We start from the raw sequence: 20,197 nt of genomic DNA, 5'->3' as shown, positions 1-20,197 counted from the left end.
ACACCCCCACCCAAATTGGTATCCCCCCCATGTCAGTAAGTATGTCGCCACGCCCCAATACTCTATCAATCTCTACCAAAATCCTACACAATTTCGAGAGCCTGTGTTCTGAATAAAGCAAATTTCTTGTGTGTTTTGCATTTACCATTCAGTTGACTCCCTATAGTGCTTCTTCAATAGCTCATGAATCCACCTTTTCAAGAAATTTCTGAGTCTGTAACAATAACTGAGTAGAGAAGTTATACTTCTTTCTCACAAAGATTCTCTCTAAATCTCTTTGTTTTTCTACAACATCCTATTTATTGTATTTAAGTTCAAAACAATAATGTCTTAATTCCTTATATCAATTCCAGTATTTGGAGGGGTGTTGCGTCAACTTTGAAATATCAGTTTGTGGAACTTGACTTTTTTGTACTATGTTAACATTTTGTGTTACAAACTTAAGTTTAGGAAAAGATCATGTTTACTTTGGGAAGTATGCTATAATCCACTGGTATTTAAGATGTGATACACAAAATTATCATTTGATCTTCAGATATCAGTTAAGTGTTAAAAGGAATGTTAATTCGAAAAAAAAGGTCTTAAACATTATGAAGAAAGCATTATGCACTAAAATCAATCATTCATAGACTGAAAGGCTGAATTTTGTTGGACAACTTTTTTTTGTTCAATTGAGAGAAGTTCTCTTGGTCTCCTACAGGATGCTACAGAATTATTGCTACAGATTGTGGTGGCTTTTTGACTTAAAGAAAAATGTTTAACTTGGCGTAGTTTGCAAAAGTGGATCAAGGATTTGATATTAACCCTTTGCATGCTGGGTAAATTGTCGTCTGCTCAAAAATGTCGTCTGGTTTATTCTAAAATTTTTATCAACTTTGGGGATATATTGACTGAGTGGCAAACAGCTTGGAACTCGGCGTCTGGTCTGGTTACAAGCTGTTTGCAAAGCCTTTAAAATCGCCATCAGCAGCTTAAGGGTTAAAAGGGGCATAACTCAAGGGCATAAACCTCTTGACTTACGCCCTCAAATCTGAAATTTATTAGGTTTTAAAGTGTTGACAGGGGGGTGGAGTAGGGGTGGGGGCAGGGGCAAGAAAGTATTAGCAATTTTTTATCCAAAATGGTGCATTTGGGGCATATTTATAACTTTTTTGCCCTATATTGTAATAAAAAGTAAACTCTGATTTTTAAAGGGTTACAGCGTACTTTCAAGTATTGATAGGTTGCAGTACACTTTATGTATGAATTGTTAACAGGGTTCTATCATGTATTTTAGGATAACAGTATACTATCATGACTGTATCTATCGGTTACAGTATACTTTCATGTCTGTATCTATGGGTTACAGGACACTATCATGTATCTATGGGTTACAGTTTACTATCCTGTATCAATCAGTTTCAATATACTATGCTATATCTATTGGTTACAATATACTTTCCTTTATCTTATGGTTACAATATACTATCCTGTATCTATTGGTTACAATATACTATCCTGTATATATAGGTTACAATATACTATCCTGTATCTATCGGTTACAATATACTATCCTATATCTTTCGGTTACAGTGAACTATCCTGTATCTATCACTAACAATATAATATCAAGGATGCTTGCTTATATCTTTCTTGAAAATGTTCCCTTCTCATTTCAGGAAGCACAAGTGAAGACAGCAATGAGGGTCATCACCATAGCAACATGACAAGCGGCGTTGACCCCAGTCTCAACACGGGGCAAAGTTCACATGGACCGCACTGGTGTACGGTGGCATATTGGGAGTTGCGGGAACGAGTTGGGCGCTTACGAACAGTATTCGATAAAACTTACAACATATTTCAATCTCTACCTCTTGCTGATGGTTTGTGTCTGGATTTACTTCAGAGTGAGCCAGAATCAGATTCCATCAGACGGACACGAGAAAAAATCGGATTCGGTGTCGTTCTCAGTAAAGAAGGCGATGGTGTTTGGATTTATAATCGGTCTCAGTTTCCGATTTTTGTAAATTCTCCGACGCTTGAAAACCCGAAGACAAGAACGTTATACGTGCATAAAGTTATGCCTGGATATTCGTTAAAGATATTCGACTACACTCGAGCACACTTGATCGTCGAGACTTGTGATCCAAAAGTTTTGGACGGGCCCTATGATCCGAACTCGATACGTGTTAGTTTCGCAAAAGGCTGGGGACGACATTATTCAAGACAATTTGTTACCTCGTGTCCCTGTTGGCTAGAAATTATGTTGAATATCACAGAGGGTAGATGATACTTACCTTATATTGTATAAAAAAATCAATAATGCCTGATGACGCCATATAATTTTTAGTGTCGATTGAAAGGTACAATAATTGACTGGTTGCCAGTCGTCAATCAAGCAATTAGTTGACCAGTGATATGATTATATTTTGTTTATAAATAATAGCACATGGTTGCATTATCCAATTTCTCGACAAGTTACAATAATTGCTTTGGCGACAGCTTGCTGACTTCTTTAATAAATAACCTGAAATGTATTATTTATGCATAAAGTTTGTGTATTATAATCTCTTTATTTTAACTGAAATCTGATGTTAATGACCTAATTTGAAAACCTTTGAAAGCCAAAAAATTCTTTGTTGAATTATTTTAGGTATAATTTTAGTATTAATAAATATTTTTCTGAACACTAAACCTTTTCAATTTATTCTAAAATAATATGGAGTCACCAGGCATTGGAAATTAACATATTTGTGTATTGGATATTTGAAATTAGTTTTCATCCATTGATGCCAGAAGGGCTTATCAGCATTGCAAAGGGTGAAAGCGAAAACATTCTATTTTCTTCTGGTATCTCGAGGCATTCAGAACTTTTTACCTCTTACCCCTTGAAAGAGACTGTTTTCATTGCTATCTGTTTTACATGGAAATAAGTTTTGGGAATAAAAGCGTGTTTTTTTTCTCATTTTTTTGGGGGGAAAACTGCATGATTTCAAAGACAATTTCTGATGTGAAGATGCATGGGAACTGATACACCACCCACTGAGGAAAAAATCATAGTCAAAGAGAAATTTGGTAATAGACCGTAGCATGTGTTCCCTGTAATATTGCATTAACTACGTAAGTTTACAGAAGCAGTTATTTCATTCTTGTCAGCGATCCTTGATTTGTTTTGTTGGGAAGCATTACCGTATTTGCCCTGATTTAAGGCACATGTCATGAACAAGTTAATATAAACTCCGGCTTATAATAGAGAGTGAAAAACGTTGTTAAAGGGATGCTTTAACTTTTTATGTATTGTTTTTTGTTCTATAATTAGGGATTAAAAAGGACCGGGTGCTCAGAGAGCCCCCCCCCCCCCCAAAAAAAAAAATCGTCCAAGTTTACTTTTTTAAAATTTTATTTCAATATTGGATAGAAAAAAAAGTAATAAAATATGCGAATGCACTATTTTGGAAATTGTTAACACGAAATATTATTTTTTTTTATTTGTATAAGCAGTTACAAATTAAGTTTTGGAAATGATTACATATTACATCTAATGTCATTGTGTACGATTTGAGTTTTCCTGTAACTATTCATGCTTATAAAAAAGGGTTATTTAGTGTTTGTTTTTTTACGGTTTATTAAGGATGTTTTCAGGAGTTAACGAGATTTATCATAATAAATGTTCCAATACAGTGTGCATAAAACACGTGATAAATTGCATCATAAATGCTTCGTTGGACAGCTATATCTTTTAAATGACCGTTGGAAGGCTATATCTTTTAAATGACCGTTGGAAGGCTATATCTTTTGAATGACCGTTGGAAGGCTATATCTTTTGAATGACCGTTGGAAAGCTATATCTTTTGAATGACCGTTGGAAGGCTATATCTTTTGAATGACCGTTGGAAGGCTATATCTTTTGAATGACCGTTGGAAGGCTATATCTTTTGAATGACCGTTGGAAGACTATATCTTTTGAATGACCGTTGGAAGGCTATATCTTTTGAATGACCGTTGGAAGACTATATCTTTTAAATGACCGTTGGAAGGCTATATCTTTTAAATGACCGTTGGAAGGCTATATCTTTTAAATGACCGTTGGAAGGCTATATCTTTTAAATGACCGTTGGAAGGCTATGTCTTTTGAATGACCGAAGGTGGGGCTCTGTAAGGGGCATAGACTGGGCCTTGTTTCAAGTAATATGGTAAAGAAATAGTATAGTTAACTTTGTATGAAGTCTTCATTAGAGGCAAAATAATGTCTTCTGATGCAGCATTTATGACATAATTTATCACATGGTATACACATAGCAATAGATTATGCAGTTTATTGTAAATTGTCTAACAAGTGCCATTATATTTTTTATTCAGCCATTTTTAATTGTACATACTGTTGATTTTGTTTGATGGAATCCTCATGCATTCTATCATTTTAGGAAAAAGCGTATGGTCATGCATTCATTTTATTGAAATTTAAATATTTGAACTTTTTTGTGTTGCCAAGGTAGCAGGTATTTTAAATTGTATAAATTTTTATGTCAACATGTTTTATATTCACCGGTATGATATATTTAGTTTAAAAATATGTTGAATCAAACATCAGTTGAGAAAAAATAATCTTCATAGTTTTACCCTGGTAAAGCTGCCCTCTCACAGATTGAACGTTTTGACAACTTTTTTATTTTTTGAATATAGAACGAGACATTTTTTGCGAAAATGCATGGAAACTAGTTATATAAGACTGGTGACAAAAAATAAAATCACAGATTTTCATATTTAAGTTTATAAATCGATGTTTTATGCATTAATTTTCAAACGGAAATATGAAAATCTGTGATCTGATCTTTTGTCAGCAATTTTTTGTCATTCTTGACATTGGTTTGCAGATATTTACGCAAAAATTTGCTCTTTCCAAGACAAAAAATAAAAATGTTTTAAAAACAGTATATCTGTGAGAGTGCAGCTTTAAAGGCAAGATATGTCTAAAATAACTGTGAAACATTTATAATTATGTGTTGGCTTGTTCTGATCTCTTAAGATTTATACTTCTATTCACCTTTTGAAATTATATTTAAATTTCATTTTTTTTATAAACATTTGAAGCCTCTTTAAGATCTGCTGTTTTAGATGTTTACTATTTGTTAAAAAATATATATTCAAGAATGCAATTAAATTTCTGTTAGCAAAAAAAGAGGTTGAAGAGAAAATAACATTGCTATGAATTGCTTTTTGTTGCAAAGGTGAAAAAAATCTCTGAAAGTGAATATATTATCAGTGTTTCTTTTCGACTGAAATTTAAACCCATGTGCGACCCCAAAAAGTAACCGTTTTCTTTTCTTTTTTCAACTCTTAAAGGGACTTGACACCAAATGATACAATTTCAAGAATAGAAAAAAAGTGTCATAAAAACTTATATAAAATTGACATCATTGGGTGCAATCTTTCCAACTGATGTATCACATCACCTACTACACATCTTTCACAGTTTTTGCTTAGTGTTCAAATTCAAAATTTATTTAGGTTTTCTACCACGTAAATATCAGTAAATTTTAAAAAAGCGTCATTATAATTATGTATCTGTACTAATCACGCAACTTTCACATGCTAAATTTACACACTATAAACTGGGAAACTATTATTCTCTATTTTTAAACGGGTAAACTCAGCGGAGATAGCAACAAAATATTATTTTAAGCATGTAAATCAATGATGTATTATCGGCCTCATACCAGCTTGTATTGACAATTCTAATCTTGTTTTAGGAAATACTGTATTTACTGATTTTTGGACCATTTGGTGTCTAGTCCCTTAAAATAGGGCTTTTTTTAGTTTGAAATATACTAAGGTAAAATAAAAAATGTTGGCATTATTTTCGCTGCTTTCTCAATTTTTAAAGGCACTGGCCCGCTTCACAAAGCATGAAAACCCCCCCAGATACAGCCAAGCTAAGAGTTGATGCTGTAAACAGGAACGTTAAAATACCTCAATATTACTCGACATGACATTTTTTAATGCAGGAAATTATTTATTAAAATTGTATTATCTTGGAACTTGTTTTTATATATGTCTTATTTTTTTCTATCATTATATTCAGTTTTGACATCTCATTATTATGTAATAAAATTATCATGTGCCTTATGTTAAATTCTAAAATATTGTCGTAAGTGGGTAAAGGGAAGTTACTCCATATTCATTCATAAACAGTTCTTCATGAGTGGTCTCCCTTGAACAAATTTCTTAATAACATGTAAAGGTTGCGGTTGTGAATATTGTTAAATGTTTATTTGAAATTACAAGTATACTATGTTGAAGTGGATTTTATAGATAGTTATAATTACAAAATTAATGTCCTAAACTATTGATTTTAATCCACGAGTGTTAAACAGTTATTGATTTACCTTATGAAGTTTCTTTATAATGTGCCTTTTAGCAGATAAATTTTAACTATGGGTAATTAAAGATCAAGCTTTAAAGTTTGTGTTAAAATTTTAACATTGTTTTTGATAAAATTTGGTGATTGTTACATTTATCATCATCATCATCATCATCATCATCATCATCATCATCATCATCAAGTCGCTGTCATAATCATTATCACCATCATCATGTCGCTGTCATAATCATCATCACCATCATCATCAGCATCATCATGGCGCTGTCATGGTCATCATTATATTCATCATTATTATCACTGTTGTCGCTGTGATCATCATCGTCACTGTCATCACCTTTATTATCATTATTATCATCATCATCATCATCATCATCATCATCAACCTGATTGCACCACCAAAGCCTTTTTGGTGAATACTTTATATTTCATTTTGTGAAACTATGATAAACATTAAAATGTTGATAATAAAAATGGAGAATGTACATTTTGTTGTTTTTTTATTTTTTCGTGAGTTTTATAATGTAATGAAGAAAAGTATATGCATAGCTGTTTTGTTGTCATGGCTGTCTTGTTGTCGTCATGGCTGTCTTGTTGTCGTCATGGCTGTCTTGTTGTCGTCATGGCGGTCTTGTTGTCGTCATGGCTGTCCTATTGTCGTCAAGGCTGTCTTGTTGTTGTCATGCCTGTCTTGTTGTCGTCATGGCTGTCTTGTTGTCGTCATGGCTGTCTTGTTGTCGCCAGCATGCCGCTCAAAAGCTGTTGCAAGATATTCAAATGAAACTTGGTACACTTGTTGCCAGAGATAATACGCACAGTAAATATAACAAGGATTTAGAGGCCCATAATTCTGCCAGTAATTGTTTTTAGTAACGCCCCCTTTTGACTGTTAAACATCGACCAGTGTAGGCGTTTGCTCTGCAGTGCAAGCTATTGTTTTGGAGGCCTAGTTTAAGGAATGTTTGGCATGATAATCCCCTGGCCCCAATTTCTCGAAACTTCTTAAGCTTAACAGGCTTAAGTCGCTTATTTCAATTAGCCAAAATACATACTGAAAACGGCTTTTGATGAAAGAAATATGGTTTATTCTGATAATCAATCATACAGATTATTCCTACATAATTTCTAAAATTCTTTGAGAAGTAAATATAACACATTTTATAGAACAACAAAAATAGTGAGATTAGCTTAATCCTGTTATAAGGGACTTAAGAAAATTCGAGAAATTAGGGCCAGCTGTGCATCTCCTGCTTATTGGACTAGTTCCACAGTAGGGGCCAATTTCCTGTTAATTCGTTTATTGGCCCAGGGCCATTTAGGGTCCAGTTTTAGCTCTACTGGCCAAAGGAGCTTATGCGATGGTAATGTGTACGTTACGTAGTATGTGCGTCCGTGCGTCTGTAAACAATTCCTTGTTAACACGGTACAGCCTTCAGTTTTGATTGTATCTCGATGAAACTTGTACAGTATCTACATATCCATTAGAGCTTGGTTCCTTTCGAAAACCAGCCAAAAGGGTCATGCATGCCTAGATAATTGGCCTTAAATTGATTAGATTATGGGCCTTGATAGTATAAAAAATGCTATTGTGTCAACAATTGCTTGTTTACCCGATACAGTCTTCAGTTTTGATGAAACTTGTACAGTATTTGGATATCCATTAGAGCTCAGTTCCTTTCGGAAACCAGCTAGATCTGCCCATGCATGCCTAGATTATGGGCCTTGAAATGATTAGATTATGGGCCTTGATAGTATAAAAAATGCTGTTGTGTAAAAAATGCTTGCGAACATGATACAGTCTTTTGATTGTGTCTCGATGAAACTTGAACAGTATTCAGATATCCATAAGAGGTTGGTTCTCTTCGAAAACAGTGATGTTGACCACACATGCATTGTCAGGCACGTAGCTAGGACCAATTTGGGATTACACAGGTCGATCACGGACAGCATATTAACCCGTTCACTCCCTACCCCCTTCTGTTTTTATTTCAAATTCGTGAATTTTGGTAGGACAAAAATCTCGATCATAAGTCTGCATATATCCCTCCACTCAAGCACACAGACGCAAAGTTAATATGGCTGTAATGTTTGGTCTGGGAGTAGATTTGTTATTGGTCCCAGGTTTGGTGTCTTCTTCCAAAATAATTGAATTCACAGATACATTGTATCAGACATTGGCAAATATTTATTTTGGAGATGATTGTAAAAATGTGCTAATGCCACTTCCGAGACGATGCCAGTGTCAGTGTGTCAGTGTGCAAATGCTGCAAAAATGTTTGCTGTTAAAGTTTGAATTAACTGTTCATCAAACATTTCCTTCACGGAAGAATGTATCGTTCAAAGCATATCGCAAATATCAAACATTGTCATCATTGTTTTACACTATCCCTTACACTCAAATTGTCCAAATGCACTTTTAATGTCAAAATGGTTGCACAAATCAACATCCACTTTTTAACATCCGTATTACGTAAACGAACATATAGTTTGTCCCGAACCAGAGTAAGGGGACGCACTTCCAGGGGATCCAACGTAATTTGTTTTTGCGGAATTTCAAGTGAGGGACATGTTCGATGCGAAACAAAATGGCGAATTCTTTGAGTATTTTGATGTGTTCAATTGATATTTTGACCTGGTAAGCCACATTTTGACTACAAGGTTTGAAGTAAGGCAATTTTCTAGTTTCACTTTGTAAACAAACACTCTTTAAGCTTATATATTCGATAACCTTTTTGTTAACGCCTCAAGAAACACAGGTTAAAAATCGAGAGGAGCTTACACGTCTGGCCTCAAAGAAAGCGTATTCTTTATATTTATTATTACTTACTGTATATTGCGATAAAAGTGATATATACTTACTTACCAGGTCCAAATATCCTTCGAACACACCGAAATACTTAAAGAATCTTATTAAGCTCCGCTTCGAAAATCTTCCTCATTTAAATTTCCGCAAAAATATATTACGTTGGACCCTCATGACTCCCAAGGTAGAACCCACTCTGACGTGATATTCTGGTACCGCAAAGAGTCACTTACACTGAGCTCATCTCAGTTTGTCAAATGATATTCATCTTCTAAATTATTAGAATTACAAAAAGTACAATTACGAACTCCTAGCCTCTATATTTTCTATTTTTGGTCATATCGACCGGTTTATATACATATCAAGAGTGGACCTTGCACATCACAGACTGTTTTCGTCATCAAATGTAGTCCCTTCATTTACGGCTGCTGAAAAGACAATTGAAGAAACCATTGACAAGTTACATGAAAACCAGCAGCTTATTGTATAAAAACATTTTAAGTTGTCCACAGGTTATCCTTTGGCTAATTGACTCATTAGAACGATTTGATTGGTTAATAGTTATTATTGGATAAATATTGACAAATCAATAAACATTTTGGATAACTTTGACCAAACTAAAAACTTAACCGGTTTTATACACTTGGCTGCTGCAGTAGAATAAGTATCTTCAGTAAGCTATTCTTGAATCGTTGGTGGTGATCATATAATAATACTTATGTCTTATAGATTAAATTACCATGAAAGTAATATTTAAGTAACAACATGATTGAATCAATGGATAACTCGGATAAAACACAATTTCAGTACATACATTGATAAACAAACTACATGTACATACATTGATAAACAAACTACTAGTTTACGTTAAATACGTGAACAATGATGAAGTCAAACGGTTGTAATATTTTACAAATAGTTTGATCGACAATGCAACTTTTTTCTACAAAAAGTAAAAAAAATAAAATAAAAGTACCTAAAGGCGAAGCACAATTTAAGGGTTGCGAACAAATCAAAGCGCTGTAAGTGTTGTGAGAATGTAACGTTGAGACAGTAAGGAGCAGGTAACTGTTTTAATTAAGATATCTTAGTCGTAGCAATTACACTACATAAAGAGTGCTCTGTTTAAACCGTAAAGATTCGAGCAAAATATATGTGACACATGCCCTTATGATATTTTTTATTGATATGCAGCTTACGCCACAAACGAAGGTACTCCTAGAAAGTTACAATTTTAAGCCTAACGACCTTCATTGAAACGGGGCCCTGGCGGATACCGTATTTATTCGGAACTCCTCGGCCATTTCTATCGAAAACAACCTCGGATGTTGGCCGGTACATCAGTAGAAGTAGTTCGTATTTTTTGAATTATATCATTAATTAAATGTAGTGTTTTAGAGTTGTATTTATTTATCTTAGTTTAAATTGATTACCAGTGAAGTTTAGTATTGCAACTATAAATAATATTCCCAAGAGTTAAGTCATAAAGTTTAACTGCTAAATAAAATTACTACGCGATCTACTTGCAGCGGTCTTAACGTACCACTTTTCGAGTATATAAACCGTCCAAATACATTCGAGGTTGTTTTCGATAAAAATGGCAGAGGAGCTCCAAATGATACCGTATTATGCAAAGGGAATAGGGATATGTGAAAACGGCTTTGATAAGCATTGAAAAAAAAATCAAAGGAATGCAAGAATACTGAAACAAGATTTTAAACAACAAAATTCCATAGACATTTACATTTTTAATTTCCGTCATGCAATCTCTCTTTACAAAATGCCACAGGAACTATACAGATTACCAACACGTTTCGAATAAGATGCAAAACTATTATCAGGTTAAACTTATTTTGTTGAAATAAAATAATAAATGATTTACCCATTATTTTCAAAACCCGTGGACGCCTTTTCATGATATATATCTCTTCAAGTGTTTTCTCCCTTTGAAAAATAGAAATTCCTAAAGTTGCGCCAGCTTCTATATCTTCATTCAATGGCGAAAACACAGTTAATTCATTTTCCTGGTCCGATGGTGTCCCATTTTCATCTTCTGGGGATTCCTCGTTTATATATGAAAGCTGACTTCTGATTGGTGGATATAGTTCGTCAAGCTCTGTCGCCATTGGAGCAATACTGGAAATAGGTCGATCATCTGATGACGCTTCCTCTGTCTTAAAGTGATTGGTTGATAACGGTTGCATCGTGATAGCCTCTGTAATTTGAAAACATATTATCACTTAATTACCAGGAATGGTTATGGTTGAATGAACAATATACATTTGTAAACTGCTTGGAGATAATCTGTCACAACGAAAGCACATGTTTTAAGGCGCCAATATCTACATAACACGTACAGCATGGAGGACACACACATCATTTAAATATTGTATATATAATTATATATATAATATTTGTATTATAGCATCACCATTATAACATACTTACATATAATCATAATATTATTAATATTAGATCTTTATATGTTGTTTTTGTAATTTTCACAGATTTAAACCCATTAGCTTCAAGCTACCTAGATGCTTAAAGTTATAATGCGAAAAAGGAATATAAAAGACTGGCAGCCGTACCCTGTGAACTAAGCAATCAAAGGGTGTTTTTTATACCAAACTAGTTTCAGTTTTGGTTTCAACGGATTCGGCGGTTTGGAAACCTGTTTCGAAAGTTTTTCTCGAAGTATCAAATGCATGGTAATGTGTATATAGCTTTAACAACATGGTGGCCAGATGGAGCTTCTGCATGGGGCCATTATTTTCAAATTTCTTCAAAACATTGATACCGCAAATGGTCGTTTGCCTGTTTTAACAAAATAATGTTTCAACACACATATTGGACCACTGTCAGCCATGTTATTTTTTCAAAGTGAGCTAGTTTTCGGATGGAACGAACCGACGAAACCGCTTCCGGAGAGGGTTTCGATAGTTACAAAACTAGTTTCGGCTTTCGTAACACAAACGGTAAAATTGGTTTTCATAAACTATAATATGAAACTGTCACAACAAATACACAGTTCATGAAACCAACACAAAACCAAAAGTAGTTCATTACCAACAAAAACAAGTGTCAGACGCACTTATAATTGCGAAAATCAAAGCGCAGTTAGTGCGGTGAGTATGTAGCATTGAAAGTGTGGAGCAGACGGATATTGGACTTCAAATTGAAATGTTTTGTACGTTCAAACAACGTTATTCCAAATAATGGCATACCAAAGCCCTCGCTCTTATCATTTAACAGGTTTTCGTCTGTAGAGATGCTGCCGACAATAATCAAAAGAGGCAAGCATATGCTCATCTTGGATTGTGACGCCACAACTTTAAGCTGAAAAACAACAACAAAATAATAAATAAAAACACACAAACATTTACGCATTTATATTTTTGTTTAGCTGAAAACAAAATACATGTACTACCTAATTCAAGCGTAGTATTACTCATCTTTTTTCACATGCCATGTACATGTACATTCATGCTATATAATCACTGATCCTCCTATCACTATCGCAAAACTGTTTTTAACATACAATAATACATGTTCTTTCAGAAGTTATTCATTTTCAAATCTGCTTGAGTGCTTCCCTCGGGACTCTCCTATTTCACAGCCATGGGTCCAGAGCAAAACCCTGAGAGTCCAATGAATTACTTTGTGCACATATACTTGTATACATGTATTGCTTACAAGCGGTTTATCTAGGGATACACATTTTTAAAACAAACTAGTACATGTATATCAAGAACACTGATTTATAATGCTGATGTAATTTACCACGTGAAGAATATTTGTCTATGAAACGCCATTTTTTTTTTAAAAATCTAAAATTAATTATTCTTTCATTTTACAATATGATTATGTTTTAGTTATTTTAAAAATTAATAAAAACATGCATCGTGGTTGAAGTTTGTGTGGAAACATTTTCAAAATCATATGACCTCTATTACGTAATCGACATCAATCAACGAGCACCCCGGAAGTGACGTCATCGGAAGTGACGGAGGTAGTAACAGATACTCGCTGACGAACGATTCCTCGTGACCTGGTTTTAGTTTTCCACGAATCACTTCGCAAATTGTCGTTTTCTCACGCGTAACCGACTCAAGAGGTGAATCCCCGTAAGTTATTATCTGCAAAAATGAATGAATTTAAATGCAAGGTATCCGTTTCATATACCTTTATTTTCTAAACAAATTAACACAACGAAGACTAAAGAGAAAAGCCAAGTATCCAACATTTGACCCTGTTTAGAGGCACATGGTTAAATGCATGATATACGACACTTAAGTCGAACCCCTCGAATTCATCATGGGCTCGAACTGGATGTTAAGGACAGTTTTCTTTATACTGAAGGTAAGCGTTCCCGCTAGGCTCGAATTTTCCGAGGCTCGAGGTATTTACGCCGGTCCATAGGAGTTCGAGCCAGCGAGGTTCGACTGTACTACAAATACGTATAATAAATCGTTGATATTTGGCACGGACAATTGATATGGAAATTCAAAACAATGTACACTATGTATTGGATCTTGATCTAAATACGAACCTTATAAAACAATTTTGTGGCTCGAATACTTGTCACGGATCCATTCACCACGGACGCAGACAACTGATGAGGAAATTTAATACATTACTTATTGCATCTCAAACTTAATGCGAACCTTATAAAACTTAATTTTTGTGGCTCGAATACTTGTCTCGGATCCATTCAACACAGACGCGTCACAAACAATCGACTCTCCCGGAACAAATCCTCGCTTATTAATACGTAGAGAAGCAGTCACCGACCCCTGGTTCATACAGCACCCGCATATTACACACGAGTCTTCGTCCTCAGCAGGATCCTGAAAAAATCAGGGCCGCCATTCATAGAAAATTAACAGTTGGTGATGGGGGGGGGGGTCTAACTTAAATCAATCATCGCATATATCATATTATATAATAACTTAAAAATATTTGAAATAGTTTCTTTTCATTGACTTGATTAAAAAACAATAACATATTTTTATGTTAAAAAACACTGATAGGCCTCTTTAAATCGACTATGAAAATTTCAGTAAATTAAAGTTAAGAAATGACTTGAGTTGTTAAAATACCGTCCCAGATTATTATAATAATCAATTCACACGTTCTGGACAGTATTCATATCTACATGTCGTACATATCTGTTATATTTTCATTTTTTGGTGAGTTTAAGGTTGTAATAAGTCGACCGAGGTCAGTAGCCGTCGTATCACCGTAGTTCAAAACCTTTAATGTCGGTCATAATTTGAAACCAGTTAGAGAAATGGTAATGACACTTAAAACATATATTCACAATTACAATGCGCATAATGAATAATGTGTAACAACAATACAGAGAAAACTAAGCAAGTCGTATCAGTTTGGCTCAAGTACTCCTCAGGCCCCAATTTCTCGAAACGTCTTAAGCTTAACAGGCTTAAGTAGCTTATTTCAATTAGCCTTAAATTGAATTTTGATAAGAAGTTTCAAGAAATTGGGGCCTGGTGTTATAATAACACTAAGGAGACAATCTCATTAAAATCATATCGTGACGTTCACTTCATTTCATTACGTTATGTACGTACATAGCGTAACGTCGTGAAGCGTGTATTGGGGATCTGATTTTAATGAGATTGCTAAGGAGACAACCCGAAGCAATTAGCTGGGTGGTAATTGTTGCATAAAAAATCAATTTTATAATGATTATTTCAAATGTAAATAGCAATTGGCCATATGATTTTGAACGACAACGAAGACGAAATGAAGTTAACTCCCTCCCCCCGCCTTAATGTGACGCTCGCATTAGTTTAAAAGAAATGACAAAATTGTATTTATTTTTTTTCGCTCGCCCGTCCCATTTGTTTGGCAAAAATATGTGGAACAAATAATTAATTTTGTATGGCTTTAGTATGGTTGTGACGATGCATGAACCTCGTTTTTATTGTCAATGAAAACAAACTAGCTAAAGATTATACCAACCATAGCCCCCGGGATGGTGTTGAGATCTAAGGGCTTCTCTACGTTGAATTCCACCCTGCCTGACTGATCAAGAAGCCCCCAGACACCATACAACTTCGCCTTTACCCAGTACCGAACATAGCCATGGACACCTGCAGACAAATGTATAATACTAGTTCGGTTTGGTTTGGTTAAATTATACAAGATAACTTGTGCATAACTTATCCAACTTTAATACAAGTGGATGCTGTCGATATAGCTTGGAAGTGGCAAAAAACTTATTGTTGAATGTTAAAAATCAAAATATTCTACAACTTTAAAAAAGAAGATAAATTGATAAGACACCTCTTTAGTACATTATTGTATTCAAACATGTTAATTGTCCGTGATTTAAACAAACATATGGACACCTAGTGTACATGTGCAAATCTACGTGAGGATTTGGAATAATAGTGTTGAAAACACAATACATTATCTAGACATAAGGAAAGACAGCGGGTTATACATTTCATACAAATCATTCTGCCATAACTTAAGATCAATACATTGTTTTGTCAGCTTGACTTGTCCCTATAGTTTTCATGGCGTCAATCCACTCAATGTCATTAAAATTAAATTCCCAATACTCGCTTCACGACGTCACGCCACTACGTTGAGCTAAAGGCATTACACAGCGTATTGAAAGGAAGCGATAGTCACAATATGTTTTAGATGGGATTGCATTCCACTCAACGTTTCAAAATATACCAACCTTCGAAAGAGGACGGAACATCTTCGGGTAGTTGGAACTGAAATGAATACACGTGCGTTCCCGAGTCCACAAACTCAACATGCGGGGTGTCCGTTCGTCCGTCCGTGCTCGCGACTTGAAAATGTAAAGGTACAAGGCTATAAAAGCAATAAAATATACAATCAATGACATTTGTAAGCTATGTGACACTGGAATATGTACATTTGGAATCCCAATATAATTTGGTATCATGTTCAAAGTTTAAAAATGTTATCAAAAATACATCCGAAATTTGTTGTAATAAAGAGTGTACTAAATATACCTTAAGTATAGTTTTATTTGAGTCATTTCTTTAAAGATGCACTCTTACTCCCAAAAAAGATTTACCACACTTAATAATATTGTTTTAATATTGCAAAAGGGACGAACATTTTTCGAAAACAATGATTCTTATGAAGGATACCGAGTTTAATTTGAAAGAAATGAACATAAAACACGGTTGTTCTAGCTATGAGACTATAGTAGACCGCAGTAAATCTTTTAGCATTCACCAATCATTTTTATGTGTTTGCGCTTTCTGCTATTAAATACACGGTTACAATCTTGTTACCAGTAATTTATATGTTGGATAAATGCATCATTTAGTAAGTAGTTATATGTTTATCAGTCAAAAATTATGTATGTTATGCATGACTTATTGTGTATGTATTGATTTTAAATAAGAGTGTCACTTTAATATATTATCAGCCATCTAATACTCTTCAAATAATGAAAAAAATAATTGACGGTCATCATCCATTCTTTATTTGTCTTTTTGTTTCTGTCGTATTTTATTATAATTAATAAATCATAGGAAAATGCTAACAAAGGATAAGAATTAAGAGGCCTGCTTTGTTGAGCTACTGTAGTTATGTACAATTGTTCCTGGGTGCAAAACAAATATTAACGTAGTACAGGTGTTATTTTATTGTACATTTATAACAAAACGTACTCACCTTTGCCAAGAACAGTTATAGAATTCCGGATGTACTCCTCCTTTTCATACAGTTGTCTTTCTTCACCATCTTCCGATGCTTCCTGCCACTCCGCCAGACACCGACCGCGAACACGCACCTCGAGTCCTGAAATATCATCCAAAATACGGGGTACCGTCGTTCAGCACCTTGAGTGCTTTGATTTCTCATTTTTTTTAAAATCTCGTTTTACGGTGTTCCTTTTTTTTGCTATAACTCTACTATCAATATAACTGAATAGTCTAGTTCTAGCAATGCCGCTATTTATTTACGGACATCCAGCTCCTTCACACATTACTACGTTGGATTGCCTTTGAAATTACAAACTTGATAGTCGGTATTAGACGGTGGGACAGCCCTATTCCCCCCAAAATAAAAAAATAAAAATAAAATAAAAGTACAACAATATACAAACAAACAAAAACCAACAACAAAAGAAAAAAACCCGTTTTCCCACTAACGATACGGCAAAGTCAAAGTCATACTAATACAAAAAGGTGAGTGTTAAATGGATTACATAGGAGTTGTTCATAACAACACCGAGTCGTACCACTACGATGTCATAGTCGTTTCATATACAAGTATGTGCTACGTAGAAATGTCGGTGATAAGGGGAACTATATGTGATGTATGGTTTAAGAAGTTTAGTACATGTACAGTGACTGTAAAACACTTCACTGTACGTCCGAATACGTTACACGGTGCCTTTGACAATACGCAAATGTAGATCGCACTTTTCATCTTAAAGCTGCACTCTCACAGATTTACCATTTTTAAAACTCTTTGTTTGTCTTAGAATGAGCACATTTTTGCGTACATATCTGCAAACCAATGATATAATATTACTGACAAAAGATCAGATCGTAGATTTTCATATATCCGTTCGAAAGTTAATGTTTTATGGCTTTAACCGTTACTCACGGTTTTAGAAATACAAAATGTAGGCATAAAACATAAATTTTTGAACTTGTATATAAAAATATGCGTTCTAATTTTTTCAGCAGTCTTATATAACTGCCTTCCATGGATTTTCGAAAAAAATGGCTCGTTCCAAGACGAAAAATATTTTTTTTTGTCAAAACGTGTATCTGTGAGAGTGCAGCTTTAGCAAAATCATTCACATTAGACGACTTCTCGTTATCCGGTGCGAATTCTTAATGATACGAATTTGTGTTTTTTCGACTTCTCATGTACTCATAAACAATGAAACTTACTTTGAATTTTCAAGCTTCGACCCACAACCATCATGATTCGCCCGTGCACAGTTTCGCCCGTGGTAAACACATGGTCGGGGCTTCCATCCAGATAGACTTCAAGCCTTTCTAGTGACGCCATTTGTATATTCCCAGACGAGGCAAGATGCCCGTTCCGGAGTATGGGTAATTTTCGAACCAAACTTGTGCCTTTTAGAAGCTGCGAACTTATCTCAAAATCTCCAAAATTGAGTCCGAAACACGAGTTTTGGTGGGTTTAATCAAACTAGACCGCATCCATTCATATCTTTATTGACGTCTTTAGTGAGGTCAAAATCACACGTAACAGTGTTAGACATACAGTATTACACTCAGACTTTTCTTTTCAATCTCTACATGCATGTAGAGAAATATATTTACTCCAAATACACTTTTCTTGTATATATTCAACAGAAAATATCATTGAAAAAACTATTAATACGTTAATTAGATACAAATTCATTTATAACAAACCATTTCACAGACTACAGTTTACATAGATATGCCATTCTAAACCTAAACAATACCATGGTACATGTATTTTGGGTTTCTGATCAATATCTAATCAATTGGAGATTACCATCAAATTAATAAATGACAATTCAAACAATGCACGGCATTATTTTGGCGACCCACAACAGATCAATATCCTATTTTGATCTGGTCTATTTTAAACGGAGAATTTTCTTCTGATACATGTTGTAAAATATATATACTTCCAACAGAGTACCTTAAAACAATGATTTTAAGAGTTACAAACAAACTATCAAAATACACACCTGTCGAGATTATGAATTTTCTATTTTTGTATTTTTACTAGATACAATTGTGATCTGTGATAGTCCTAACAAGATTTGAGGCAACTGTTTCAACTAAACTGCTTATGCACCAGTCAATTTTAACCACGGCCTCCAGGTCCGGGGAATAGCGGGGACTTTGACTTTCGGCCAAGCCAGGCCCGGGTAAGATCTCCGCCCTGCGGGGACGAACTGCTGGTAAGATCTCCGCCAAATGCCCCCGCACACCAGGTACCATAGATAAGGCCCATTCCCCGCTATTTTTGGTCAAAGACAACGCCACCACATTCACCCGGAACCCGGGTGTTTGCTGGAAGGTAAAACCCCGGCACATTTCCCCGGCTATCCCCGATATACCCCCGGAACCTGGGGGGGGGGGGGGGGAGGGCGGGGATTGGGGCGTGGTTACAATTGACTGGTGCAGTATATTCAAATATATGAGCACGCCACCAAAAAAATCACGTTAAAAAGTTAACAACGATGTCGTTCATCAAGTTGTTAACTTTCACCCATTTTCGAACAATCGGTCCTTTAAAGGCCTGGTTTAAGGACTGTTTGGCATGATCATTCCCTGCGGTACATCTCCTGCTAATTGCAATGTAGTCGCATAAGGGGCCAATTTCCTGTGTATTTTATTATTAGCTCAGGGCCATTTAGGTCATTTCTATTAGACAGTTTTATTATCTGACATTTTCTAAAGTTGTGAGGAAAAAGGGTCAGAGGTTAATTTATAGACAGACAATAATCTTGTTTATTTTAATACATGGTTGCAAGTGATTTGATTATTGCAATGATATTTAAGCAAATGATAGTTTATGTTAAAAAGAAATAATACAATGTTTTATGAATAATTCATGAAAATATGTCTATATGATTTATTAATCTTTTTCATATAAGTAAAATCAAATCCGTGTAAAGGAGGAATGTAGTGGCCACTCAGAGCCCAGTATTGATAAACCCGCCTCTTTGTATGATAAGCCCGCCTCTGGCTAACAGTTGCGTGTATGCTGATAGTTCAGTTATTGATTAGATTCAAGATCGTGTGCGTATGAGTATGAATTAAGATTAAGATCAATACACAGTGGTTGTTTACTATACACTGTTTGGGATGGGGTGTGTGTATGGGGGGGAGGGGTCACTTATAGAAGGATTAATCTAGGCCTTTAAGTTTTTAAAGAGATACTCACATTTTAAATCAATACATAAAATATATAACAAATAATAAATAGTTTTGAGTGTCAAACCTTTAACTACTTACTAAAAAATGCATGTATGGATTGTTTTACTGATAGCAAGATTG

General features: G+C 34.8%; 3 protein-coding genes across 3 annotated transcripts in view; 1 reads left to right on the top strand and 2 right to left on the bottom strand.

The window, feature by feature from the left end:
- The window catches only part of LOC128221234 (mothers against decapentaplegic homolog 6-like), a 29,823-nt gene extending 22,980 nt beyond the window's left edge, over positions 1-6,843 (top strand). The window contains exon 4 of the mRNA XM_052929762.1: positions 1,659-6,843. Within this exon, the coding sequence (XP_052785722.1) occupies positions 1,659-2,269 (611 nt within the window). The 3' untranslated portion in view covers positions 2,270-6,843. The remainder of the gene's footprint in view (positions 1-1,658) is intronic.
- LOC128221230 (uncharacterized) overlaps positions 1-20,197 on the bottom strand; it is a 216,947-nt gene that overhangs the window by 131,852 nt on the left and 64,898 nt on the right. The window lies entirely within an intron of this gene.
- LOC128221233 (arrestin domain-containing protein 3-like) lies at positions 9,322-18,258 on the bottom strand. Its single transcript, XM_052929761.1, has 9 exons — positions 18,083-18,258; positions 16,851-16,976; positions 15,877-15,990; positions 15,147-15,277; positions 13,826-14,008; positions 13,106-13,297; positions 12,386-12,497; positions 11,044-11,376; positions 9,322-9,589 (listed from the first exon to the last, which is right to left on the bottom strand). Exons 1-9 carry the CDS (start codon positions 18,201-18,203, stop codon positions 9,543-9,545), a joined length of 1,359 nt encoding a protein of 452 aa, XP_052785721.1. The 5' UTR covers positions 18,204-18,258; the 3' UTR covers positions 9,322-9,542.

The sequence above is a fragment of the Mya arenaria genome, chromosome 16 (genome assembly GCF_026914265.1).
Source record: "Mya arenaria isolate MELC-2E11 chromosome 16, ASM2691426v1".
Lineage (NCBI taxonomy): Eukaryota > Metazoa > Mollusca > Bivalvia > Myida > Myidae > Mya > Mya arenaria.
The sequence above is the reverse complement of the archived record's forward strand: the minus strand, read 5'-3'. Positions and strand labels throughout refer to the sequence as shown.